The following is a 27,149-nucleotide window of genomic DNA, read 5'->3' on the forward strand; positions in this document are numbered from 1 at the left end:
GGTGCCCCAGACCTCTCCATCTACCATCTCCTGAGAACCTTCAGTGCCTGCCGGCTCCTACCCAGTAATCAGGTACAGAGGCCGGCAGATCGCTTTCTCTCTCCATGAACGTGGGTAGATTTAAAGGTTTCCTTCCACTCCCCTTGACTGGTTGTACTTTCTGAAACAGAAGAGAAGAAAAAGGCGGGGTCTGAGAGCAGCAGGGCCCAAAATGGGTCCCCCACTGTGGCGAGAGTTCCCTGACAGTGCCTCAGGGGCCCCCAGCCCCTGCCCCACAGCCCTTGTCCACCACACACTCCAGTACTCTGCTTTGGACAAGGGTTCCGTGGCAGAGGCAAGCTTGAAAATCACTGTAGAACAGTGGCCTCTCATTAACACATCAATAAAAAGAAGTGTGACAGCTCCTTTGATTTGGACGCTGCTTTGCAGTCTCTGATAAGCCAGGGGGAGAACTGGGGTCATTGTCCTTGTTTTCTGGGGGAGAAAACTGAGGCCATAGAGGGAGGAGGCTAGTGGGAGTGTCACAGGAAGAACCACGCCCCTGGAACTATCCCCACCACATGGAGGGCCCAGCGGAGGGTGGGGGAGTGGACTCACAGTCCTGGGCAGAGGGTCGTCAGCTGCCTCAGCTTCAGGCCTGAGGTCATGGGGCTCCAGCAGATCTGTCAGAGAGGGGCGCTGGCAGGAGAACAGGAAGCAGGAAGTGGGGAAGAGGGATGATTGAGCCAGAATCATCATCTGCTGCCCCGCCCCGCCCTCTCCTTCAACTCCCCACACTGCTCACCCACCCCACCTCCTCCCCCTGCCAGTCACTGGGGAGAGAGGGGCTGGAAGGAGGGGAGAGGAGATAAGGGGGGGGGTGGACAGAAGAGAGAGGAAATGGGGGAGAGAGGAGAGACCCACACGTTCTGAGAACCTGCTATGTTCCCCAGAGGTGTTACCCGCGTGAGTTCATGTGTAACCCGCATCAGCATCCCCATTTTATAGACGAGGAGACGGAGGCCAATAAAGGTGACTGGCCAAGGTCACACCACCGAGTGAGTGGGACAGCTGGGATCTGAGCCCAGGTCTGTCTGATTCAAAGGCCTGTGATCTTTATACCCACACAACCTCACACACAGGAAAGGAAAGGAACAAAAGGGAGAAAAGAGAAAAAAGAATTTTAAACATAAAAGAAGAGGTGAAAAGAGAGAAGGCATTGGGCAAAGGGCCTGGATGGAGGAAGAGCAGCATCTCAGGACCCCTGGGTGGTCCCCGAGAGGTAGCTGGATTCGCACAGACCCCCCCTTTGAGAGCAGGAGGGTTGACCAAGGCTGCCTCTGGCTCTTTCAGGCCTGGGGTGCAGTGTAACCATGGCAACCAGCAAACTTCCCGAGCAGATGTTCCTCCCTCAGCAAAACAGGTGCCCACCTGGCATCACCTGGGATCTCGATCCTAACCTTCCTACTGATTTACAGAGCATTAGACAGAGCTTCTCTTCCCCAGACCCCTGAATACCTGAGCCACCACCACGCCAGAGCCACCGCAGAGATGGTGCCGGCAACGCCGGAGCAGCAGAGGTTAGGTGTCTGCGCATGCCCAGTGACCTCTGTGCCCCAGCCGAGCTCTGCCCCCTGAATTCCTGCATGGATCCTGCACGACATCAGCTACCTGCGTGCTGACCTTGGGTACGTCCGCGTGGGGCACATCCACCCCAGCCACCGTGGAGGAGAGCCTGGCCAGCTTGGCTTCCACTTCAGCAAACGGGTCGTGCAGGCCTGGTAACAGCTCCAGGGCCAGCAGCTGGGGCTCCTCTTCCTGGAGGAAGGGCTCCTCTTCCAACAGGGGCTCCGTGGCCTCCTGGCTGACATCCTCATCCAGGAAGTATCCGCTCTGGGCCTCCACCTCGGCCACGGAGAACCCCAGGCTGGAGGGCTCCCCGGGCCCAGGGAAGGCCACAGAGATGGAGGTTTCATTGAGCATGGAAGACTCTTCAGACCCAAAAGAAACTTGGGTCTCCACCTTGGGCAGTTCCTCAAACCTGGGAGAAACCTCCACCTTGAAGACATCCTCACTGGGCAGAGTGTCAGGCATGGAGTAGATCTCGGGTTTCACAGCTGTCTCATACTGGAAAGCAGGTGAGTACTCAGAGCTGCTGGCAAACTCAGCCCTGGACATGACCTCGGCCTTGTAGAGGACTTCTGCCTTCAGGACAGCCTCTGTCAATGGAGACCTGCCTTTAGCTTTTCACAGGTTAGAATGGGGGGACCCTTCCCTGCAAGCTGGCCCCAAGCCCACCATCTCCAAGAGACTAGCCTAAGAACAGAGTCTCCCAAGCCCCCCAGTACTGGCTTCCCATCTCTGCCCCTCTGCCCATCAGAACTCAAGCCCTGCCTCCTTCCACCTCTCCCAGGAAGTCTTCCCTGATCAGCTCCATGATTTCTCCATTCTCTGACCTCCCACCCATTAGATGTTGGGCTCTTACCACCCTGCCTTGGGACTGCTCTTAATACATAAACTGACTGCCCTGCAGGACAGCTGGATTCGCACAAGAGAGGCAGGTGCATAAAAATATATTTCTGCGCCCAAGGCAAGAGCTCCCCATCATCAGATTTCACACCTAAGACCCTGAGAGGCCCACGCTGGGGTGACCAGCTCAGGGCTCTTGTCCACAGGATATGCATGAGCCTGGAAGTTAAATGAATGCCGTGGATGAATTTTAGCACGATCAAATAAAACCCCTCAGAGGCCTGCTATTCAAACTGGGCTGCAGGGAACGTTCTGAAGGATAGAAAGTGCTAGAATTTCCCCTTCCCTCTTCCTCTGGGTCTACACCAAGAGGGGCATCTCTCTGCCAGCTGGGATGGGATGATGGCTGTGCAGGCCTCCTGCTCCCAGCTCACGGTCATTCGACCGCCTCCTTTACATCCCACCCCCTTCTTTGTCGCGTGTCCTGGGCTTCCCTGAGAGAGCCCTGCAGTCCCCTTTGCTGAAAGAGGACAACCACTCCCTAGCTCGCAGCCTGAATTTCTCTGCCCTCAGTCTGCACACCTGCAACGTGAGAGTGCAGTGAATCCTGAGTCACTCAGGGAGTTCGGGGGAAGCCCCCAGCCAGTCCCTGGCGAACAGCAATGCCCAATAAACGGTACCAGTGAGGGGACCAACATGGTCCTCATTACACGATGGATTTTATAATATTTGAGTGAGTACTAGGAAGTCTGGGCTGCCTGGCAGCACAGGGGTTTAAAAAATAGTGACGAGGTGGAACATTCTAGAATGTCAAACAGAAGACAAAGATTTTCAGGAAGGTAAAAGTTTTTGCTAATGACTGAATGCTTACTTTGGGGTGTGGTTGCTTTGGTAACAAATGGGCTCAAAAGTGAAAGGAGACGGTAGAAAATGCAGAAACTGGGAGAAGGGACTTACATGGGTGATACATCCTAACTCTAAGGCAGCCTTGGGCGGGGGCCCAGCCAGTGGCCAAGGCCTCAGGTACAGTGCTGTGGGTAAGAATGCTGGCTCTGGGGTCAGACTGCCTGGGTTCAAATCCTGGCTCCACTTTACTAGCTGTGTGACCATTGGCAAGTTACTTACCCTCTCTGTGCTCAGCTTCCTCATCTATAAAATGAGAGTAACTGTAGTGCCTGCCTTGCTGGGCTGCTGTGAGGAGTAAATAGAGCTGAGCCTGGTGCGTGGAATGCACTCTAACAGTTATTCGGGTGAGGAGGAGAGCAGGCTGGCCTCCCTCCTGAGAGCTGCGGGGCGAGGGGGGCGCCCACCTGTCTCCTTTCGCAGGTTCTCCTCCAGCGTGGACAGCCTCACATCATACGAGTTGCGCATGGCAGTGATGTCCTCCTCCAGCCGGGCCCTGGACTCCTGCTCTGCCTCATAGTCGGCCCGCAGCCGGGCCAGGCGCTCTTCGTACTCCTGGGAGTGGTGGGGGGACACGCAAGGGGCAGCATTTTATCACCACTGCAAAACCCAGCTCTCAGTATTCCTTTTTTGTCATTCAAACAATTCAGAAAATACAAATAAGCCAAAAGAACAAAATTCAAACTACCTCCACTACCTGGGGTAATTACTGGCTGGTGAAGACCCCTCTGAACTTATTTCTATGCATTTATCATGGGCTTATAATATGCATATATATACATATTTGTAATCTGCTTTTTTCAGAAAGCAATAGACCACGAACGTCTTTCCACATCAACTAATGCCTTTTAACCAAATGGCCCTCAATCCATCAAAGATGAAATATATTTTTATGCACCTGCCTCTCTCTCCATCTTGGCCATCACCACTAGCTCTGGTCCAGACCTGGTCCCCAACCTCCACTCTCACTCCAAACCTTTCTCCACACAGCAGATGCGTATCCATTGGATCATGTTTCAATGGCGTCCCAGATTCAAGGATAAAATCTAACCTCTTCAACTTGACCTCAAATCCCCAGTGATCTGGCCTGTCCACCCCATGTTTGCCACGCCAGCCGCTTTCCACTCTGAGACACACCCACTCCCTCCCCCAACCTCAGGGCCTTTGCTCTTGCTCCCTCACCAGCTCTTCCCTTCAGGCCTCAGCTTAGTAACCCCACCCTCCCTGATCACCCTCTCAGAAGACGCCCGCCCACCACTCTGTCACATTGCATACTGCTTCTTAGCACGGATTCTAAGTTCCATCATTCTCTACATTTATTTGATTATGGGTTTATCATCCAGCTTCCCTGCCAGAGAGCAAGCACCATCCCGTCTCGCAGCCTCAGTGCAAGGGAATCAGAGGACAGCCACTGAATCAGCAAGAGATGAAACAGAACTGCTGGGCTGAAGGGGAACCCAGACTAGAGGGGCGTCTCCCATGGGGAGGGCCGGGCATTTGTGAACTAATGTTTGTCTCTGACCTGCTGTCTTTTGGAGCCACTCCTGACAGAGGGGCCCGCAGAGGCAGTAAGCCGGAGGGGCGGGACAGGGTTGGGGTGGGAGAAGCCCTGCACACGCCCACCTCTCCAGATCCTCAGGAAGTACAGAGCCAGCACAGAATCCTACAACGGCACGGACGGCATGATCTGGCTGTCTGGCCGGAGCAAAGGAGACAGAGAATCATTAAAATGTAACGGTTTCTGTGACACTTTTGAGATGCATTTCAGCCTCAGGGCAATACATGCAAAGTTACTGAGGCCCGGAGAGGCTCCAGACTTGCCAGGACCACAAGCTCTCCGACGGCCTCATGGAGACCTCCAGTCCACCCTTTCTCCTGCCTCCGCCCCGGCTCCACCTTCCTTACCCAGCTGGGGTCCCAGGGCCAGCACCATACCCATCCCTCACCCCAGCGCCCCCCACTACCCCCTCCCAGCACACCCCTGACCTCAGTGAAACCCAGGCCAAAGCCCAGTGGCACCTACACCCCAGAAAGACCTGCCTGGAGATACACACACGTGTGTAAACACACAGCAGCCCCCATGCACGCAGCACCGGCTTCTGTTCTCACCTGCAAATGTGTGACCCCCAAACCTCAGGAAGACCTCTAAGTGAGGAGCACCCCTTTCCGGTCCTTCCGCCCTCCGTCTCTCCGCAGCCCTCCGCTCCCCCATTCCCTGTCTCGTCCTCCACAGAGAGCACTGAAGAGGTCAGTGATGAACCCCTCCCCACCAGTCCCACAGCTTCCCGTCCACCTGTAGAGAGAGGACGAACCACCAGGAGCCAAACCACCCCACTGGAGGACCCTGCTCTTTCAATCCCCCCACCCTCCTATACCACAGACTTCTCCCCCTATACCAGATCACCCCCCACAGTCTACAAAACGGGTTGTCACTTCTAATATTAAAAACAGTAACACTCTTCCTCGGCTCCACGTGCACCTAGCACGCCCTGCGCCTAGTAGGTGCTCAGAAAACGCTTGTTGATGACTGCACGGGGGGATAGAGTGCAAACCCAGACCCCCGAGCCCCGCCTGGTGCTTGCTACACAGCCCAGAGGGGAGAAGATGCCTTCATTTCACCCTCGTCCAGCAGTAGCAGAGCTGCTCCATGCACACCCTAGAGATAAGGAAACAGGCTTGGAGAGCTTAAACAACCTGCCCGGGCACAGAGCCTGTAAGGACTGGACTCGCAGAATGAAAAAGCTGGGTGGACCCAAGGAATCTTCTAGTCCGAATTCCTCGGGGTACAGGCAGGAGACAGAAGCCCGTGGACTCGCACCTCCAGCCCGTGGCTGAGCCGACTCCTGGCCCGGCGCCCTCTCTACCACACACGGGGCCACTCCCTCATCCTGAGCATCCGTACTGGCTCCGGAGTGGGGAGGGAACCACAGTCCAGGCACACAGTAGGTGCATAATAAATACGAATCATAAGTGAAAGAACAGGAGGGAGGGAAGAAGGACAGATCTCCCCCCACCTCAGCTCTTCCTCCAAGTGTGGCTCACAGAAGAAAGTCCAGAGCCAGAAAACACACTTGGTGGTGGTGGTCTCGGGGGGCAGCGCCCTGAGGAGGAGGCAGGTGACCCCCATCCCCATAGCCGCCAGCCCAGAGCAGCGTCTCTTCTCCAGGATGACCACTAGGGGGCGGCAGCGCCCTGCTTTCTAAATACTTAGGCTACCTGCCCACCCAATCTCAGGGAGGAAGCTCCCAGCCCAGCCCCAGGCCAACCTTCCTGCTAGTTTTGTGAGCAACATCCGTCCACCTGTCCCTGTGTGATTCCAAAACCCACCCTGAACTCTCAAACCATGATTTCTATTATCCTGTAGGCTTGTGCTCAGCCACCCCTAAAGGCCCCTTCTCCCAATACCCCCTCAGGAGGTGGGCCCTGGGCTCCAGAGACAGGCCTGACACCCCACCTGGCCTCAGGGGCTCCCAGAGCAGCAGGGGAAAGGCAGAGAGAGCGGCTGATCTCCCAGAACTTTCACTGGGGCCCCCCAGGGGGTCCATCTGGGGGCCACAACTGAGCCTCTCCCCAAACCATAAAAGCCTCCACCTGTCATGAGCAGCACTCAGAACTTTTGATCCATTCCTCCCAGCCCTCCAGCCCACAGGACTGAGACTCCCCCAGGCCTTACCCAGCCTGCCTCCCATAGGCTGGGCCCCAGGCCCTCCCAGCCTGACCAGGGCTTCTGGGGGCCCCAGGGCTGATCCCGCCTGAGGTCATAGTTGAGTGGCAGAGGCCCAGCTGCAGACACGTCCAGGCTCCAGGCCCTGCAGAGCTGTCCCCACTTGGCATTAGGTTTTCCACTAGGAAAAAGCCAGTGCCCTAAAGGGACCATCAAATGTCAAACCCCACCACGTGCTCAGGTCTCAGAATGCAGCTCCCACATGGCAGAAACCCCAGAAACCAACAGAGCCTGGAGTTGGGACAGAGCCTAAGCCAGGAGTTAGGAGGCTCTGCGTGTCTGGCGGTGTAAGTACTTCTGGAATCAGCTCCACATCTGTAAACTGCGGTGTTACCTGCCCTGCTGGTTCCCAGTGATGCTAGAAGGCACATATGTGGGAGGACCCAGGTCCCCCAAGGTGACAGCTTTTTCTGGGGAGCTAACACCCCACTTATCCACTGGTCAAATGGGTGCCTGGGGACTCCCCACAGCCTACCCAGGCTGCCCTGCTCCCAGCCCCAACCGCTGCACTCTGACCTCCTCGCCAAGGTACAGGCCATGCGCCCAGCCAGGGATGCCCTCGCCACTGCCATCAATCCACAGCCACTCATTGCAGCAGTACTGAGGAGAGACCACGCTCCTGCAGACACCCCACACCCCTCTTTGTTCCCCCCACTACACACACAGGCACTGGTGTGGGATGGACTGCACTCTGGAGTCAAAAAACCAAATTTGAATCCCAGGTCAGATTCTCTTTAGCTGTGTGACCTTGGGCAAATCACAGCACCTCTCTGAGCCCCAGCTGGCTGCGCTCCAAAAGGGAGACTGGAGTACCAACCCCAAGGTGATGGCGGAGGGGAAATGACATCGTCCTGGAGGTGGTCACCGCCTGGGCCCTGGCTGCTTGCCTATTCTCCCACATGCTCAGGGTCTCACCTCCCGGATCAGCTGCTTCTCCGCCTCTGTGTCATGCTGGATCACAGGTGGGGACAGAGGCTTCTCCTCAATCTGGACAGGGTTTAGGGGTGCCTGATTGTTCAGCAGGGCTGGGAGAAAAACAGAAACGAGGGGCTGTGACCAAGGTGCATGTGGTTTGCAGGAACTGAGCAGAAATCCATAAAAAGACAACTATGTCCTCATTCAAACAAACTTCAAGGCACTGAACTTACGTCAAGCATGTCTCTGTATAAAATTCTAATACACTCATCCAACGAATACTTCTTGAGCACCTACATGTTCCAGGCCCTGGGGGGTGGGATTTGGCATTGAACAAAACAGCCAAGACTCCACACTCAGAATTGTTTTCAACTGGGGAAGAAAAGCAAGCAAAATGCATAACATGTTACAAGGTGATACTTTCTAAAAAGAGAAAGAAAGCAAGGAGGATGCTCAGAAGTTAAGATTCAGGGAGAAAGGTGGCAATTTAAATGAGTGGACAGGGGAGACCTCTTGGACAAGGTATGAGGAAAGCGGTGATCCAAAGGAAGTGAGGAAGAGGGGCAGGCAGAGATCCTGTGGATGACAGAAGGGAGCAGTGTGTGCAAAGGTCCTGTGGCAGGAAGGGGGCTGTGACTGTTCCAGGAACAGCTGGGAGGCCACGAGGCTGGAGCAGAGTGAGCAAGGGAGAGCAAGAGCAAAGAGGAGGTCAGAGAGGAAAAGTCCCAGGCACCTCAATGATCTTGGAGGTGAGCAGGGTCAGGGGTGGGGAAGGAGGGAAAGAGGGGGAAAGCAGATTGTCTGAGTGGAATCCCTCATCATGGTGTTCAAGGCTCCCTCCATTCCAGCCCTTGCCAACCCCTATCTGGCCACCTCCCACCACCCGACTCCCCGGGTAGCCGGCAGAACTGCTTGTAGGTCCCCTTATAGTTCTGTGCATCTTTGCGCAAACTGACCACTTCCACCCTGTCTAACAGGGAGACTTCTCATACCCCAAGACTCTACTCCCTCACCCCTTTTCCTCTGTGAAGCTTTCCCCGACCAACCACACCCTACCCGCAGATAGACTTGGCCACTCGTTCCCTTTCTCCCTGCAGTGCCCTGTACAGCTCTCTGCCCCAGAGGTACACGATGTTCTGCTGGAGGGTCCTTCTTCCCCAGGAGACTAGGGCACCATAAGGCAGAGCCTGGATCTGATTCATCTCTGCCTCCCCAGGGTCCACACACAGAGAGGGTGCTCAGTGAACTCTGGGTGAATGGATGGGTGGGTGAGCGGAAGGACAGCTAAAGGGATGGATGACAGGATGGAGTGAATGAACAGGTGAGCATGTGGAGGGCAGGATGGATGGGGTGGGTGGGCAGAATGGTTGAATGGGAGAGTGGATTAAATGGATGGATGGGTGAGTAGATGGACAAATAATGGAATGGATGGCAGGGTGGCTGGGTAGATGGAAGGGTAGGTGGATGGATGGATGGATGGATGGATGGATGGATGGATGGATGGATAGACAGGTGGATGGATGGTGGACGGATGGGTGGAGGAGTAGATCAATGGGTGAGCAGAATGGATGGATAGAGAGGGAAGTGGGTGGGGAGGTGGATGAATAGACAGATGGACTCAGGCTCCCTTCCCCAAGGGATTCTCAGATCAAGAAAACCCTGGAACCCCTCAGTTGCAGGACCTGCAGGCCTGTCCCCAGGTACGGGTTTCCACCTGCCAGATGACAGCCAAACGCCTGGGTGTGAGCGCTGCCATCTCATGGCGCCTAACTGGGAGTGGGGACAGGACATGGGGGGTGAGTCACCCAACTGCTCAGCAGCACAGCATCACGACCCTGCCACTGAGACAACAGGCAGACAGGTGGGATGGCGGATGTGCAGCCCGGAGGCAGGGAACCGATGACAGAGCCTCCAGCTGATGGGCCAGGCCAGGCAGACAGGCCTCCTCCTGGGGCATCAGCCAGCACCTGGGCCATCACCCACCAGGGCTTCCCTGACTGTTCAAAAGCTACGCTCATGTGAAGTTGAGAGGAGGTGGGACACTGCTTCCACGCCTCTCAGATGGGAAACCGGAAGCAAGAAAACAAAGGGAGAGAGGCTTTCTCGTCTGTTGGTCCTGGCCCTCTCTGCCGGCGCCCCCCGCAGCTGCCCACCTGACAGGTTGCTGGGGCTCAGCTGCTGGGCCAGAATCGCCTTGAGCCTCTTGATCTCCTCCTGGTACTCGCGCAGGAGGGCATCCTTGGGGTCCTCGTTGATGCGCGGCTTGTTCTTGATGTTCTTGGCTCGGTTGGCGTACCGCAGGGTGCTGAGCGTCTCATCGTAGTTGTTGTTGGCGGGCGACAGGCAGGCCACCATCAGCGTCTTGGTGTTGCCGCCCAGCGAGTCCTGCAGCAGCCGCGTCAGTTTCGAGTCCCGGTAAGGGATGTGTTTGCAGCGTCCATCCACCAGGGCCGAGATGACGTTGCCCAGCGCCGACAGCGACAGGTTGATCTTCGTGGCCTCCTTGAGCCGCTCCCCTGTGGCACCCGTCTTGGACTGCCGCTCGCTGCCCGCCAGGTCCACCAGGTTCAGCTTGCCCGCCCGGAGGTGGTCCTTGCCCCGCTCATCTGCAGACAGACCAGGCAGAGGGGTGAGGGTGAGGCCCCTGTGGTATGGAGGGCAGTTAGCCACCAGGCTCTGGGTGCTCACCACCCACCGAGGGTCTCATTTCAGCTGCAGAGGAGTTCCATGAAGGAGGTGCTGTGATTGTGCCCACGTCAGAGATGAGAAAGCTCAGAGAGGGTACTTAACTTGCCCAAGGTCACACAGCTGCTAAGTGGCGGATCCAAGATCAGAACCCAAGGCTACCTGACTCCAGGGGCCGGCAGGTGCAGACTGTTCTCTGAGCGCAGCAGGATTTCCTATGGCTGCCACCACAGTTCCATGAGACCAAAGGTGAAGGTGGCAGGGGTGAGGGGACGTGATTGGGTCACCAAAGAGCTCTAGCCTTCAATGCAAAACACACTGGCTTTGAAGACCCTTGGGCTTGGTTCCCACCCAAGTCCTACCTCCTACTTGCTGTGTGACCTTGGCAGAACCATGCACCTCTCTGACCCTCAATTCTCACCTCAAAAAGTGAGACCAATGACAGCTTCCCACTAGGGTTAGTTGTTGGAAGGAGTAAACAGACGGACAGCATGTCTTAACAGAGTCCACAGAGGGCCCAGCACACAGCAGGTGTCATCTCCCCCGAGGATGAGCCTAGCTCTGTGGTGACCGAGGCCGTGCTGGCCAGGCACCAGGTGTTGCGGGTGACGGGAGCCCGGCACCGGCAGGGACTTGGGGGCTCAGAGCACAGGTTCTGAAGGTCCAGACCTGGGAGGGGGGGCAATCCTGATTCTATCCCTCAGCAGCTGTGAAACTCAGGGGACTAATTTCCCTTGACTCTGAGCCTTGGTCTCGCAGTAACGTGGGAATCTAAGACCCACCCTGAAGGGCTGTTGTGAGGATATCACGGAGCTCAGGGGTCTGCCTGGCACACAGCAAGTGCGCCTCAAATGATAGCTTGCTGCACTCAGTACTATTAGTAATTCTTACTGTCACTAGACAACACGGTAAACAGTTCCAAATGAGGTGGGGGGCGGGGCGGGGCTTCCTCAGTGGTTGAAACCGGAATCGGCCCTAGTTTTACCCATGAGCACCGCTACCTGAAGTAAAGAAATTAAAAGTCTGGCTGGCACCCAGCAGAGGTTTGGACACGTAAGGGGCTTAATTCTTTGGGCTTTTTTTTTAAAGCAGCAGCAGGCAGAAGGGACTTGGAAAGGCCCTTTTGGAAAGCTCTTTCCAGAATGTACCAGGAGCCTTAAACAGGTTTGTACCCTTGTTCCAGAAGGCCTGCTCCAGGGAATCTAATCTGAAGAGATGACTCTAAAAGCAGAAAAAGACTTGGTGCACAAAGATGTTCATCATGGCATTATTTACAACACTGAGGAAACCGGAAACAGTGTTAAGACCTTGTAGAGGGCTGGCTGGAGGGGTGCCATGAGTGATACACCGGCCTTCAGTCACCTCCCACAATCAGGAAGACAAGGCAGGAATGATGTGGGGAAATGCTTAGAGGTAGCATGAGAAATGAAACTTGGGGAAGAAACTATATAGAGCATAAGACTTCAGTTGTGTCTAAAATTTTCACAGGGAAATAAAGGACCAAAAGAACATATGCTTAAATGTTAACAGTTAGTTGTGTTTATGAGTAATTTCCCCTACCTTTCTCTAATTCCTAAATGTCTTTGTTGAACTTATTTTATAATGAAAATAATAAACATCTTTAAAATTGTTTAAAAGTCTGTTTCCAGGCAGCCTGCCTCAGCCTTCAAACCCTTCTGCAGAGACCAAGAGGCACTGCACAGGGCCACTCTCTCCTCCTCCCTCCTCATCTGTCCTCACCTGCCCCAGTCCCTGCCCCCGTCCCACAGCGTCATTGTATGAGGAAGTGACCACCCCACATCAGCACCCCTGGGCGAGACCCTGACCCAGCCAGCACCAGGGGGTTGGCCTGGCGCCAGGTCACCACACAGGTGGGTAAGTGTGCTGCTGGAGGTCCCATCAACCCAGGCCTTGACCTTGGGCTGGGATCTCTCCAGAATTATATTCATTGTTGGGCTGAGGCTGCTTCCTGCTCCACTGCTCTTGGTTCTGTTCATGGTGAACCACCAACTTGGAGGCAGCTGCAGTGTTGGCAAAAAACCCCCCAGATGTCAGAGAAACCTGGGTTCAAATCCCAGCTCTAACTGCCAAGTGGTACCCTGAAGCACTTGTTAAGTGCGACCTTGAACAAGCAGGTCACTTGACCTCTCAGAGCCTCCGTTTCCTCATCTGTTAGTAGGAATTATAATGCCTGCATCTAGGACCTTTGTGGGGTTTAAGCGGAATGAAGCACTTAGAAGTCCTTGCACAGCATCTATAAATGATTTCCTTTCTCAGGACTCAGGACTCAGGAGTAGAGTGCTTTACAGAGGAAGAGGAGAATCCAAGGGTTCTGGGTGGCACACACTCTGCAGACAGACCCCTGTGATAGAGGTCCCACCCGGAGACTTTCTAGTTGTGCACCCTCAATTTCCTCATCTGTGAAATGAGGATGATGTTAGTGTCCATCTCATGGGGTTGTTGGAAGGAGCACGTGGGCTAATGCACATAAACTTCATGGCACATGGTAAGTACTCATGGCAGCCACCAGTGTTATCACTGTTGTTGTTAATGCTGTTAATCCCAGAAACATGGGTCCTGGCGCAGGGAGGATCTTCTTGTGTTTCTTCTCGGCAATCCCAGCATTTCTTCCCAGTTTCAGACGGGGCCCCTGAGGTTCTGAGAGGTAAAGGGCCTGGGCTACCAGGAGTGGGCACCCAGCTTGGTGCAGGTGGTCCAGCCCTCTCTGCCCCCCGCCTGGCCCCACTTACCCACCGCGTAGATCTCGATGCTGATGGTGAAGATGGAGTGGGAGCGGGAGGAGTCCTTGTTCATGAGGGTGTAGCCAACCGAGCGGTTCTTCCAGCCTGTCTCCATGATGTGCTCGCACTGGGCCACGCTGTGCACCGTGTGCATGGAGAGCCCCTTCACGTACACCCCCTTCTCCGGGTGCTCCTTCATCTGCGGGCATGAGGGGCGGGTCAGGGATCCCCAAGGAACCTGAGGGAAGGGCCCAATTCTGACCAACTCGGCCCCCCTGCCGGGTGGATTGGCACCTCAAATTCCCTGTGACAGGCCTGGAGTTTGTTCTAGGGAGAACCAGCCTCAAACCCACCCCGGTCTCTTCCTTGCTGTGGGACCTTGGGCCAGTAACTTAACCTCTCTGAGCCTCAGTTTCCACATCTGTAAAATGGGTATGAGATACCTATCTCCTAGGGAGGTGGCGAGGATGCCGGAGCCCATACAGTGCTCGGCGCGGTGGCTGGTATGTGGTAGGTGCTGCACAAGTACCAGCCCCTGTCCTCAGTGTTGCTGTGCTGTGGCTGTGAAGATGGTTTCCAGTCTGGGCACTTCAGTGCCCCAGGGACTGGCCCTGTAGTCATTCACCTAAGGGCTCTGAGTGCATCTCCCCTGCCCTGTCAATGTGGCTTCTGCTCCCCTCTCTGCTGCGGCTCCAAGGCAACGGGCCCATTCCCAGATCCCTGGATCACAGCGGGTGAAGGGTCATTTGCTGCCCATAACTCCCACTGTCCAGCCCTCAGCGTGATGGCAGCAAGCAAATTAATTTCTCTGACTGCTCCTTGCTTGCTCTCCAGGCAGCCAAGCTGTTTTACTGCTGACACAGAGCTGTGAAATGCAATATTTTTCAAGTGTGAGAGGAAATAAAGCCACTCTGGCAAAAGCAGAATGAATTAGGACAAAAGTCACCTGTCTGCTGGTCAGAGCCACAGAAGGCTCAGATGCTTTGCCCCGGGCAGCTTCAGGGTCCTAGGTGGGGTCGGGGCCCTGCTGCAGAGTAGGGAGGGTTGGGGGGCAGGGGTGGCAAGCTCAGGTTTGCCCTATCTGCCCAAGTCTGGAGAAGGAGCCAGACTCAGACTGAGGTTTGGGTTTCATGGAACAGATAAGCAACTGAGGCACAGAAAGGTTAAGGAACCCACTGAAAGTCACACAGCTATTCGCGTCAGGGCAGCACAGTGGTCACAGGCAGTGGAAAACTCCAGAGGCAGGGCTTGGAGAGAGGCTGCAGCCTCCTGGAGTAGCTGAAGTTTGATACGACAAAGGGCCGACCTTGACCTCAGAGGTGGCTGTGAGGATGGAGCACAAAGGACAGAAGCAGGAGACCCTGCAAACTCAGCAGGGCTTGAAGGCAGCTTGGGGTGCTGTAAGCCTGGAGAGTGGACTGTTTTGGTCACTGCCTCACTCCCAGAACCTAGAAGCCTGCCTGGCACATGCAGGTGAGTGGACGGTTGCTCCTGGCTTCAGGGAGAATGCAGCTTCCTTATAGAGGAATATCACTATATGTCAGACAGGACCAGGGTTAGAAACCTGGTTCTGTGACTTCTGAGTTGGGGAAGTCATTTTGCCTCCTTCGGCCTCGGTTTCCTCATTCTAAAATGAAGATAATAGATCCTATTCCCACAAGATCATTGTAAAGATTAAGAGAATGGATCTAAAAGAAGTTCTGTGGGTACTTGGAGGGGAGGAGGTTCAGTGAGCACAGATACCAAGAGGAGAAGGATATATGTTTCCAGCAGGAAAGCAGAGCAGGGAGGCAACCCCTCAGGTAGGGGTCTCCCACCCACCCTATTTTTAAGCCCAGGAGGGCTTGCTCCCCTCACCTCACGATCTGCTAGATTCCTCCGCCCCTCCCTGGCTGTTCCCGCCCCCACCCACACTCAGATTGACAGCAGCCAGCTGTGCCCCGCAGCTTTCCTTCGTAACTGCTCCTCCCGGATGAAAGGCCATGCACAGTCGCCATGGCAACCAGCTGGGATGCAGCTGGCGCATGTGCAGGACATGACCGCGGCTGGCTGGTCCAGAGACAGAAAACGGCCCCATGGAGGAGGGGGCTCTGCATCTTGGCCCCACACAGCTGCTGCAGGAACCAACTGGAGAGGCCCCTGAGGGCCCCACCACCACTGCCCAGTACTGACCTGGGTTCTATGATAGTGGTTCGAGGTGGATGGGGGGAGAAGGTGTAATCTGCTTCCTAAATCCCTTGCTGGCCCTGGCTGACCTAACCACCTCTAATTACCAGCATTACCAGGCCCTGTGTTGTGCTGCGGAGCCTGGCCACCTGGATGCAAATCCCATCTCTGCCCTTTACTGACTGCCCTCGGGCTGGATCTTACCTAGGCACTTTGAGCCTCAGTTTCCTCCAGAATGAAGGATAAGAACCGCAGTGCCTCCTAAGGCTGTTGTGAGGTTTAATGAGAACCCAGTAGCACCTCCTCCAAGACAGCCCCGAGCATCCATGGGGAGTGTCCCCAACCCCAGGCAGCCTGGCTCACCGAGCCTGAGGCTCAGCTGGGACAAGTGCTTGCAGCTGCCAGCCCTTGGCCTCAGGGTCTGGGTAACAGAGCCCATTCTAGAGGAGGAAGTGGAGGAGGGCCCCTGCTGCCCCCGTGCCCGCTGGCAGGGCCCCTGATGCTGCAGGCTGGCCTTTCAGGGCTGACATGTGGGAGCAGCTCCATGTGCCTGCCTCCTCTCCCCACTTCCCTGTCTGGGGGCTGAGCTATGACTCAGCTGCTCCAGCTCCAGGATAGAGAAAGCAGTGGAAAGACTCCAGGTGGGCGGCTGGAGGCTCCTGCGCAGAAAGGGCAAAGTCCCGCTGTGTTTGTGAGCAGCTGAGGAGGGGGCTGGGGGCCGGTCCTGGTCCAGATGGGGACTGGGAAGGAGTCCACAACATGTGGGCCTGCAACAACCTGGCACCCCAAGGTCTTCCCAGTAAGTCTCTGTTGAATGGATGAATCAATTCTTAGATGCCCCTCCCTCGAATGGAACCCCATTACTGGCTTCTCACTGCCCCCCAAGTTTCCTGTATTGCCCACCCAGAAAAGTTCTGACCACTCAGATCCCAAACTTTCTGGTACCAACACCATTACTGGTAATTCACTGTGTGACTTTGGCCAAGTCCCTTCCCTTCCCTGAGACTCAGTTTCTGTACCACAAAAGGACTGGACTTAGAAGCCCTCTAAGGGTCTTTCTGGCTCAAAATTTTAAGTACTTTTTTCCACCATATGACCAAACCGAACAAGCTTTTTCAAAACAGCTGCTGCATGGGGTCTGATTTATTCAGTTGGGCCTTACAATGGTTGTTGGTCAGAGAGGAACTCACAGCCCCTCCACATGAAACCAGAACAAGTGAGGGGCCTGGGGGCAAGTGAAGGGCTCTGGAGCTGAGCAGGGAAACAGCACTGCCCTACATGGATCAGGGTGGGGTGAGAACCAGGCGATCCCAACATCCGGTCCAATCCAGAGGTCAGTGAGAGTCCAGAGGACTGGGAGGCTTCAACAGCAGTCCCTTTATCTGGTTTTGCCCCACTCCCCATGGCTGTCAAGGCCTGTGCCCTGGGGAGGTTTAGGCAGTTTGGGCCACGGAAAATGTCCAACACTGACTCTGTGGCTTCCTAACCCAGTGGCCTCAGGTAAGTACCTCCTCTTCCCCAGCCTTCTTTCCTCATAGGAGTCTCCATAGCAACCTCTGGGGATGCTCACTGATGATTGATATTCCCCCAGCTCACGCATTCTGACTCTGAAGGAGGTAGGTTGACCTCCACCGCTGGTTGTCGGCCCCTTGGGGGGTCCACTGGTTGCTTGGTCAGATAAGAAGCACCAGAGTTTGGGGGCAGCCACCAGCCTTCTGGCCACAGAGCTGGGTGATCCTCCCCTCACTGGGCTCCTCCTTGGACTTGACCTGGTCCACCTAGCATTTAAAGAGTCTCAGATAGGAGATGTAGCCAAACCTTACACTAAGGTAAAGGCCTAAGGGTCCCAGACCTGGTCCAGCCTTGCCACCAGCTGGTAGTCCAGTCCTGGAAGGTCACTTGACCTCACTGGGCTTCCCAAAGGGTCAGCCAAGTTCCGCTTATCTTTTTTTTTTTTTAATTCTTTGGGGGGAGGAGGTAATTAGGTTTATTTATTTATTTTTAGAGGAAGTACTGGGGATTGAACTCAGCATCTTGTGCATGCTAAGCATATGCTCTACCAATGAGCTAGACCCTCCCCCACCAAGTTCTGCCTAACTTGATAGAACCCTCAAAGCATCTAATTCTGCTTCTCCCAGCTGGGAAATGATGCTCTTTCATTCTGATTCCAGACTTTCAGGAGACTGAGGACAATTTACGAAACGTGTGCGATGCTCAGTCATCAGCTGGGCCGGCCCTAGTTTTTTCTGTCATGAGCTATCCATCTATTCACTTTGCAACCCCCTGGTCATATTCACCATCCTGTCTCAGAATCCCAATGGCATGAAATAGCGCACCTATGAAACAGCTCCTCGAGCACCTACTGTGCACTGGCACTCTGCTAAGCTGCTCACACGTTACTCTTCTCAGTCCTCACAACAACCTCACGAGGTCATATCATCGGTCTGTGGGCACCCCCACACCAGAGCCCTTTCAGAGGGGGACCAGGTCCCAGAATCTGAGCCCATCTGCAGCAGGAAAATGGGATGTTTGCGATGCAGGACCTTGATGTCGGAAAGACCTGGGTTCAATAGAAGGTTCGGCCAACTTACTGCCGTGTGAAGCCTGGGCAAGTTAATTAACCCATCTGAGCCTCCCTTCCCACATCGGTAAACTGGCGATAATAATACAGGTGTCCTTTACTTTCCAAAAGTTCAAGTTAGAAAGAAATCAAAGTGGATTTTTCACTTTTACAAAAAAAGCCATTACTGTACTAATGTCAGTCTTTCTGAAAGCAAAGCGGAAACAGGATTTCGGAAAGCAGGGGATACCCTTCCCTTTACACCATTTTGCTTACAAAAGGTTCACTCTACCTTCCGAAAGTGAGGGAAACCTGTATCTACCTAAAAGGTGACTGGGAGTATTAAACGGGATAATGCGTCTAAAGCCGTCTGTAAACAGTAAGTGCTCAAAAAATGATCATCACTAATACCTTTTCAGCTTTGAAAGACCCTTGGACTTTTTCAAAATGGTGTTTTAGAAGTGGAATGAAAATGAAATCTATCACCAAACTCCAACTGTTTCAACAGATAGAGGTGGCATTACTCCAGGGAAGGCCCACCTCCCTTTGTGCATTGGGGGTAGGCCCATTAACCCCTCCGCAGCATCACGGACTCTGGGAACACCCCAAAATTCAAGTTCAAAACTTCTTGCTCTAGTCCGAACCAGGGCCTGTGCCCTCAGGATACCGTCCCCACATTTCTCAGGGAGCACCACCTGGTGCCAACCTCCCCTCCGCCAGCCCCCACCTGCCCGTGTCAGGTCTGCACCTACCTCCAGCTTCTGCTTGGTGTCAGCCCCCAGCAGGTCCCGGACATCTTCATTGTAAATCTCCAGGTAGGAGGCCCGGACCAGGAACTTGGTATTCTCTGCACACTGCAGGGGTGGACGGGGAAAGCAAAGACACCTGAGCACCTGCTGCCTGGACATCATGGGAGGACATCATAGCAGGAGGTGGGACGTCACGGGGAGAGAAATCTCTAACCATACCTGGCCCGGCCTGCATGGCAGGCTCTCCCCTCCTCTCCGGCTCGCTGGGCCCTCAAGCTTCTTAGAGTGGCGTCATTTTCATATTACTATGGACTCACACTCTCTCTACAAGCCTCATGGGACCGGAAATGGGAGAGGCCTCCCCATTGTTCAGATAGAGAAACCGAGGCCTGGACCAAGCACTGACTATGGGTCATCACAGTGAGTCCCAGGCTCAGTACCATGGGCTGCAGCTGACCAGTCCCTGCTTTGCCATTTCCCAGATGCAGCAATTTCTACGTGTTGTCATGAATGGTCACCAGGGCAAGTCTCACCTGCAGCCTAGACACTTGGATAACTGGTCCAGGCCCAGCCCATAAGGACTCCAAGTCTTGGCTTGAAAATGAGGATTATAGCTACCTCCTGGGCCAAGGTGGTAGTGAGGTGATTTTGCAAAGGCCTTTTGCACAAGGTTTGGTCTGTAGCAACTGCCCACTTAAAAGGGAAGCTATGCTTGGTACAATCATTTCTCAGGCCAGCGCTCTGGGTCATCATTTCCATGTGAAATGTTAAATGAAATGTTACAATCCAAAAATGGCAGGAGAAAAACATGGAACCAGAAGGTAGAATTTTCTCAATTTTAAGTTCTTTTCCCATCACATTTTCAGAAACCAGAGCCTGCCTCTGCTCACCTGTCTGGTGACTACATCCCACAATGGATGTCCAGGCCAGAACTGCTCTGGGACCACTCATGGTAACGCTCTGGGAAGTCCACCAGCCCTACGCACCCGCCCTGGCCCTTCCGTCCACAAGGCCCATACCTGGACGCTTTCAAAAATGTGTTCGAAGGCCCTGGGGATGATGCCTCTCTGGCAGGGCGGGTCCGGCAGGCCCTGCATGGTAAAGGACTTTCCACTACCGGTCTGGCCGTAGGCAAAGATGGTGCCATTGTAGCCCTCGGTGACGCCCTGCATGGATGGACCACAACCCCGCTGCTCAGCTGGCCCAGAGAGGCTGGGCTCAGGGCCAGGCCAGGGCTGCCTCCTAACTCACAGACTCAGGGCCCCTCCCTGGGGCTCCGACCGCGATGGCACTGGGCTAGGGTGGGTGTGGGGGCCGTGTCAAGATGAATAAGGCACAGCCCTGTCCTCCAGGAGGTCACTGCCTGGTGGGGTAGGAGACTGTCCTGTGTATGGTTCAGAGCCTGGCCACCGTCCTTTACCGACCGTGTGCCCTTGGCCTGTGTTTACCTGGGCACATCGAGCCTCGGGTTCCTCACCTGAAACAAAGGGCAAGAACAGCACCTCCTCTGAACCTGCTGCGAGGTATACACGCACCGGCATGTGAAATGCTGGCACACAGAGGTGGGTGCTCCCTAACTGCCTGCCTGGAACATGGGGGAGATGGATGTATACATGGGCTTCTCCTACGAGGTGAGGGTGTATGTGAGACAGAAGCTCAGGCAGGCAAGTAGAGAGAGAGAGCGCAAAGAAGGGGAACAGAAGGTGCGGGAAGAGCCAGGCAAAGCTCCCGGGCAGGTCAGGGGAAGACGGGGGAGCTCAAAGGGTGGCTGGGAGAGGAAGGCATTCCAGGCTGAGGAGACAGACGCAGAGAGGTGAGAGGCTGAGAGCTGGGGCAAGGAGGATGGAGATGAAGCAGGGCAGAAGTCGGAGGCAAACCGGGTGGCATCCCCAAGGCGTTCTCCATTCACTGATGCGATTATTCATTCCACAGGTACTGGCTGCCTTCTCTGTGCCGGGCATTGTGCTCTGGCTGGGGACAGAGCCATGAACCAGGCAGACACCCCAGTCCCTGCCCTCATGCAGCTTCTGAGGTCACAGATTCCAGACCTTAGCATGGGGGAGGGGGGATCCTGTGTCAGAACGTGGGCCCAGAGAGCTGCTCCCAGGCCCCCGAGGGCCCAGCATCTGCACCTGGTTCCACGGCAAAGACCCATCCTGGAAGGACCTACTGTACAGCACAGGGAACTATACTCAATTTCTTGTAATAACATATAAGGGAAAAGAATCTGAAAAGAAAATATGTATGTATGTATAAGGATAACTGAATCACTGTTGTATATCTGAAACTAACATTGTAAATCAGCTACACTTCAAAAAAAAATTAACCCCCCCCCCCAAAAAAAGGCCCATTCTGGAGATCAACATGGGGCTTGTTATTCCCAGGGACTGCTGGGGAAGGAAGACCCGAAGTCACTCCTTTGAGAGACAGGTCTCACTTTTACGGGCAGAACTGGACAAGCACCCCCTCCCTTGATGAGGAAACACTGACAGCCATGCAGTGCAGCTCCCCCAAGGGCCGGAGCTGCACACAGGGATGAGCCCCTGAGGTGGGGGAGAGGTGGTGGCAGACCAGTCACCAACCAGGAGCCTCAGAGCTGGGGTCACCCGAAGCCCCAGGGACAACACGGGCAGTGCCTGGAGTATCACTGTCACCCCAACATGGAGAAGGGATTCGATATAAAAACAAATATTTTATATGCCCTGTCCAGTAAGGTAGCCACCAGCCACACTACCAGTGTGCTTGGTGCGCCTGAGGAACTGAATTTATTTTAAGTGATTTACATTTAAAACCTGGAGCAGTGTAACATATTTTCTCATTAAACGCAACTTTGTTCTTCGTGTTTCATTTGAACTTTTGACACCTGAATTGAGATGTGCTATAAGCGTAAAACACACCAGATTTCAAAGACTTAGTATGACGAAGGGATGTAAAATATTTCACTAATAGTCATTAAGCCATAATAGTATCTATTATCATGTTTTATTGGAATGATAATATTTTTGATATTATAGGGTTAAATAAAATGTGTTATTAAAATTAATTTCACCTGTCTCCTTTCACTTTTTAAAAAATGGCTACTAGAAAAGTTTCAAGTAGGTATGTGGCTCATGTGACATCCGTATTGGAAAACACTGCTCTTAGGCTGTGACATTCCACGTGGTAGCCACTAGCCACACGGGGTTACTTAAATTTAACTTAAAATTAAATACAACTAAAAGTCAGCTCCTCAATAGCACTAGCCTCTTTTCAGGGGCTCACCTGCCACATGTGGCTAGTGGTACCTAATTGGACAGCCCAGCTACAGAACATTTCCACCACTGTAGAAAGTTCTGCAGAACAGCGCTGCCGTGCAGTGAAGCAGAAGACAACTTTACGTGCATTTTAAGGCAAAACATAAGATTCCAAAAATGCTTCACCCATCAATTGATACCTCCAGACCCAGGGACGTGCACACACATGGAGCTGGTCCTGGACGTCAGACACTGTTCACCCCAGGTTCTGCCACGTCCCCTTTACTATTATTTACTAAATGATTTGCATGAAGTCAAACTGTTCATTGACTCTCTTTTTAACTGGTGTCATTTCACAGCAATAATTCCCCCGAAACTGCATTGCAGGTTAGATGTGCTCGACATCTTTTCTACTTCACATTAAATAAATGCATAGCCATTGAAGCTGAAATAAACTGTATCCATGCTAAATTGCCTAATGTATGTCCCCTTTCTGCCCTCTCCCAAAAGAGCAGCTCTTTGTCCCACCCAGGGTCCTAATTCTATGGCTTGTACCACATCAATGTCTCTGGAAACCAGGCCCACTGTCCTTGGTCTGGTCGTGGTAGAAACCAGGGTATCTGGCTCCTGGGTGGGTGGGTTGGGCGGTGGGTCATCAGAGGTGACTCTAAAGCCACGGGTGTGAAGGGAAAGGATGGAGATGGCAAAGCCACTGTCTGGGAAAGAGCCCATAGACCAGGCAGCGGGCCAGGTGTGGAGGTGAGGAGCTCATGTAAAGTTGGCTGAAAGGTAGGTCTGGGGTGGACAGGACACAGGAGAGTTGAAGAGGTCACCCAGTAACAGAGAAGATCAGAAACAGAGCCTGGATTTAAGGGGTGGAGAAGAAGGGAAGGGGAGAGGGGGGGGGGGAGGGAGGCAAGCAGGAAGGGGCAGTCTAAGTGCTGGGGGCTTCCTGCACCAGGGCCTGGGCAGGAGGCCTCCTGGACGGGGTCAGAGCCCAGCAGGACAGACACACAGCCACCTGGCCTAAGGGTGCAGCTACTCCTGGCTCCAAGTCACTGAGCTGTGCTTTGAAAATCACTTAATGGGAGGTGGTAGGATGGAACATGGGGACCTGGCACTGTGCTAGGAATCAAAGCCGCCCCTAACTTATTCTGTGACACTCCAGGCCTCAGTTTCCTCATCAGGAATGATGGCTCCAGCTCTACATACATCCACGGAGTCTGGTGAAGAGCAAATGCTATAAGCTGGTCTCCATCTGGAAGGCCCTTTCCTCTACCTTCTTGCCTGGCCATCTCCTCTCAGCCTTCTGGCCTCATCCTTCCAGGAAGTCCTCCCTGCCTTCCCATCCCCTCCAAGCCCAGGTTTGCTAGCATTTTCTCTGCTGCCAAAGTCACCCAGCCTTCTCCTCCCACTCATCACCCTGGATTGTAGCTACTAGCTTAGCTGCTCCTCCACCTGACCACGAGCTCACTGAGGGCAGAGGCCAGGCCTCTTTGAAAGCAACGCTCTCCATGCCTAGGACAGCATCTGTTATGGAGATACTATTTGTTACCTGAATGAATGAAAATGAATGAATGTCACTGGAGTCTGAGGCTCTGTGGGATGTCCAGAGGCAGGGGTCTGACAGAGGATCCCATAGAGCAGTGAACACGGGACAGAAGTGAGAGCTGAAGGAGAGATCTGATGTGGCCACTGCCTCCTTAGTGTCTCCCCCTCTGGGCTGGGGCTTCCTGGGGACCCTGACAAGGGAGGCCTGCTCAGGGGAATTATTCCCAGGATGAGGAGGTGACCCATGAGCAAATCTCGGCCCTGGAGAAGGCAAGGCCAAGGAGAACTGAATCTTGGAATCCTCAGATCTCTGAGGGACCACCCCTAGATGAAGAAGCAGAGGTATTCAGTGGGTCCCCAGGGACAGAGCCAGGGCAGGCAGTTGAGAGCATCAAGGAGGCTGACTCTCACTGTGCAGAACGGTCATCTAGGAGCTGAGAAGCAAAGGTGGAATGGGCTGCCCTGGAAAGAGTGAGCTCTCATCACTGGGTGGACATTCAAGGATCCCATGGGGGAGGGAGGCTGGACCAGATGACCCATTCTGGTCCCTTCCAGCCTAGAAGTCTAGGATGGTAGGATAGCCTGGCCTTTCCCAGAGCCTGGGACCACCTCCTGGGGAGGGTTGCATCACTTCCAGTCACGCCCTGGCCACTGGGGAGCTTTGGGCCAGAGGACACCTCCACTTTCACAAGGGTTTTGATTAAGTCTTGGGAGAAGACATGAGGTGGCCAAAGGAGGTGTTCTGGGGGGGTGTCAACTGACTTGCCAGCCAACACAAAAAAAGGTTCCCTGGGCAAACACATTTTGGAAACACCAGGTTAAATTAAGTCAAAGTTTCTTTGCTGCAAGATTTCCCAGAGTCTCCTAATGTACAGCTTCACAGGTGAGAGAGGGTACTTCCTGAACTTTTCCTTTTTTCCTGGAACAACCTGTGCTATCTCACTTAACCGGTGACTTGCTGGACAGCTAGGGAGATTTTGGCAGAATGGAAAGAACCCTTGGCCAGGAGATATCAGCCCTGCCTCTGCCAGAAACCTCAGTCTCCCCATCTGTGAAATGTGAGCCTCCCCGTCATGAAAAGTCCAACCAGCCACCTAGTGTGAGAGTGCAGAGAAGAGTGAAAGCCATATAAAGGGCCAGAAACTTTTGGTGCCTCCCTCTTCTTCAACTGCCAGGGAGGAAGATGACCAAAGGTAAAGGGTTTCCATTCCTCCAAGACCAAGGCCAGGTCAGCAGCCTTCTCTCTGCAGAAGCAGGGAACCAGTGAGATTCCCCCCCACCCCTACATAGGCTTGTACCTGCCAGGCCTCTTGGGAAGCTGGAGGGAGGATGAGGGAGAGGATTCTGGATGCTGAGGGGAGAAAGTAGAGGCCATGGCCTGGGAAGGTGGGGAGGAGGAGACCTAGGGCTCTCTGGAGAAGAGGGGGAGGCTGGGGGAAGTGGCTAGAGCTTTTAGAGAAGTCCTGAAGCTCTCAGGTGAGGGTGGAGGGCAAGCAGTCTAGGAGGCAGGAGTTCCTGTAGGAAAGGGGCTGTAAGAATGTGGGCCAGTGTAGACCGGGACAGATTGTGGGCTTGTTCCAGCTGTCTCTTGCCTGGAGAAGTCTTCAGCCTAACCTATTGCTGTCCACGTGCAGAAGAGCGCTTCCCGCCCGGCTTAGGGGGAGGGCTGTCCCTCTGGACCCCTCCGAGTGGCCCCAAGTTCTGCCCAGCAAGTCCTCGGAGATGGCTTCGCGGGCGCCCTCACCTCTACCAGCGGGTAGGCGATCTCGTTGTAGATCTGCTCAGTAAAGTGGTCCATGTAGTATGCGCCGTCGAAGGTGAATTGCTTGGGGGGCTGGTCGACGGCGGCCGGGTTCTGGATGAAGCACTGGCCGCGCGCGGAGTCCACCGTCACCACCGGCTGGCAGTTGAGCTCCCGCTCCCGCTGGTTCATGGGGCGGCAGCGCACCACCACCTTCACCGACTCCGAGGCCATGGCGCCGCGCCGGGGGTCCCCGGCTTGCGGACGGACGTGGACGCCGCAGCCGGGACACACGACCGCGGGGCGGGGGAATCCAGGCCCCCGGGGCCAGGGAGCGGGGCCTCGCGGCGAGGGGGGGCAGAGGGCGGGGCCTCGCGGCGGGGGCAGGGCCGTGGCGCGGGGACAGGACTCTTTGGGGGGCTCCCCGAGAGGAGGAAGGGGGCGACGGGGGAGTCGCAGGACCCGAGCCGGGCTCGCCCGCCTCCTCCCGCGCCCGGGCTCGCCCGTCCCCGAGGCCCGGCCCGGGCGGGGGCAGCAGGGGATCCGCGCTGCAGGCGCCGCCGCAGGGCCCGAGCCCCCCGAGCCGCCCCAGCCGCCCGCTAGCTCGCACGCACGCCGCCGCGGCGTTCTCGGTTGCTCGGCGACGCCCGCGGCGTCACAGCTGGCGGTTCCGCGCGTTCTCCCTGCCGGGCTGGGCCCGGGGGAGCGTCCCCCGACTGGAAGCCAGTGCGCCGGGGCAGCCGTCGAGGAGGACCCGCAGTGGCTTTGCCCGAGCGTCTGCCTGCTGCGTGCCAGGCGCTGCACAGCAGTTCTCACCGCCCCAGTTCAGAGAGGTTAAGCAGTTTGCTCGAGGAGGCCTAGCTAGGACAGGGAGGCCAGCCTTGAATCCACCTCGGAGAGAGATATTAGAGGAGGGGCCTGACGCAGGGATTAGAGACCTACTGAGAAAGGCAACAGGAACCTTGCGGCCCTTTTTCCACATCCCTGTATTGCCTCAGGGGAGGTTGCCCCACTCCTGGGACAGAGCAAAGCTTCGTTCTAATGCTGCCCCTCGTTTTCATTAAGTCTCGAGCTTAGGAAACAAAACACTTTGAGAGTCTTTTGGCTGGGGAGGCTGCCTGGCCTATCTCCCTCTGCTCGGCACAAGTCCCTCCAGCCAGAATGGTGGCCCTCACACTCCCTCTACCCTCCCCTTTGCACAGAAACTGTCATCTACGTACCAGGCGTGCTGATAGGCACTGAGAGACAGTCCAATCCCTGCCCTCTTGGTGCCCATAGTCTAGGCGGGGAGGCTGACATTGGAAATAAATTTCCCACAAACAAAAATCTCATAAATAAGAGAATAATTACAAACTAAAGGATCAGTTCTATGGACTATCTAGCCAGGAAAGCTCACCCAGCCCGGGGAGGGGGTGCGGGTGGGGAGCGGTCAGGGCAGGCTTCCTGAGTGAGAGGAGCTGAAATGGCAAGGTTGAGGAGTTAACCAGGTAAAGGGAGGAGAGGAGGACAAGGGGGCCGGTCCAGGCTGTGCAAAGGCCCTGTGGCATATTACAGGAGAAGGAATACCCGAATGGCTAGAACATAAGGGCTTGAGTCTTTTTCCCAAGAAATACCCACTGAAGGTTTTTAGCAGGAGAGCCATTATTTAATTCTTCCTACCCAATTCCTTCATGACATCTTGAGCCCCTGAGGACAGGATCTTTGGTTCATCATTTAGCACCAGCTGGAAGCAT

General features: G+C 54.8%; 1 protein-coding gene across 1 annotated transcript in view; it reads right to left on the minus strand.

Moving 5' to 3' along the window:
- The window catches only part of KIF17 (kinesin family member 17), a 40,800-nt gene extending 14,818 nt beyond the window's left edge, over positions 1-25,982 (minus strand). Inside the window, exons 1-10 of the mRNA XM_014562288.2 lie at positions 25,420-25,982; positions 19,911-20,057; positions 18,895-18,996; positions 13,426-13,615; positions 10,144-10,596; positions 7,991-8,100; positions 3,759-3,906; positions 1,651-2,198; positions 598-678; positions 62-160 (exon numbers count right to left, since the gene is read on the minus strand). Coding sequence (XP_014417774.2) covers positions 62-160; positions 598-678; positions 1,651-2,198; positions 3,759-3,906; positions 7,991-8,100; positions 10,144-10,596; positions 13,426-13,615; positions 18,895-18,996; positions 19,911-20,057; positions 25,420-25,650 — 2,109 coding nt within the window. The 5' untranslated portion in view covers positions 25,651-25,982. The remainder of the gene's footprint in view (positions 1-61; positions 161-597; positions 679-1,650; positions 2,199-3,758; positions 3,907-7,990; positions 8,101-10,143; positions 10,597-13,425; positions 13,616-18,894; positions 18,997-19,910; positions 20,058-25,419) is intronic.
- Positions 25,983-27,149: the final 1,167 nt, after the last annotated feature.

This window comes from Camelus ferus, chromosome 13, assembly GCF_009834535.1.
Source record: "Camelus ferus isolate YT-003-E chromosome 13, BCGSAC_Cfer_1.0, whole genome shotgun sequence".
NCBI lineage: Eukaryota > Metazoa > Chordata > Mammalia > Artiodactyla > Camelidae > Camelus > Camelus ferus.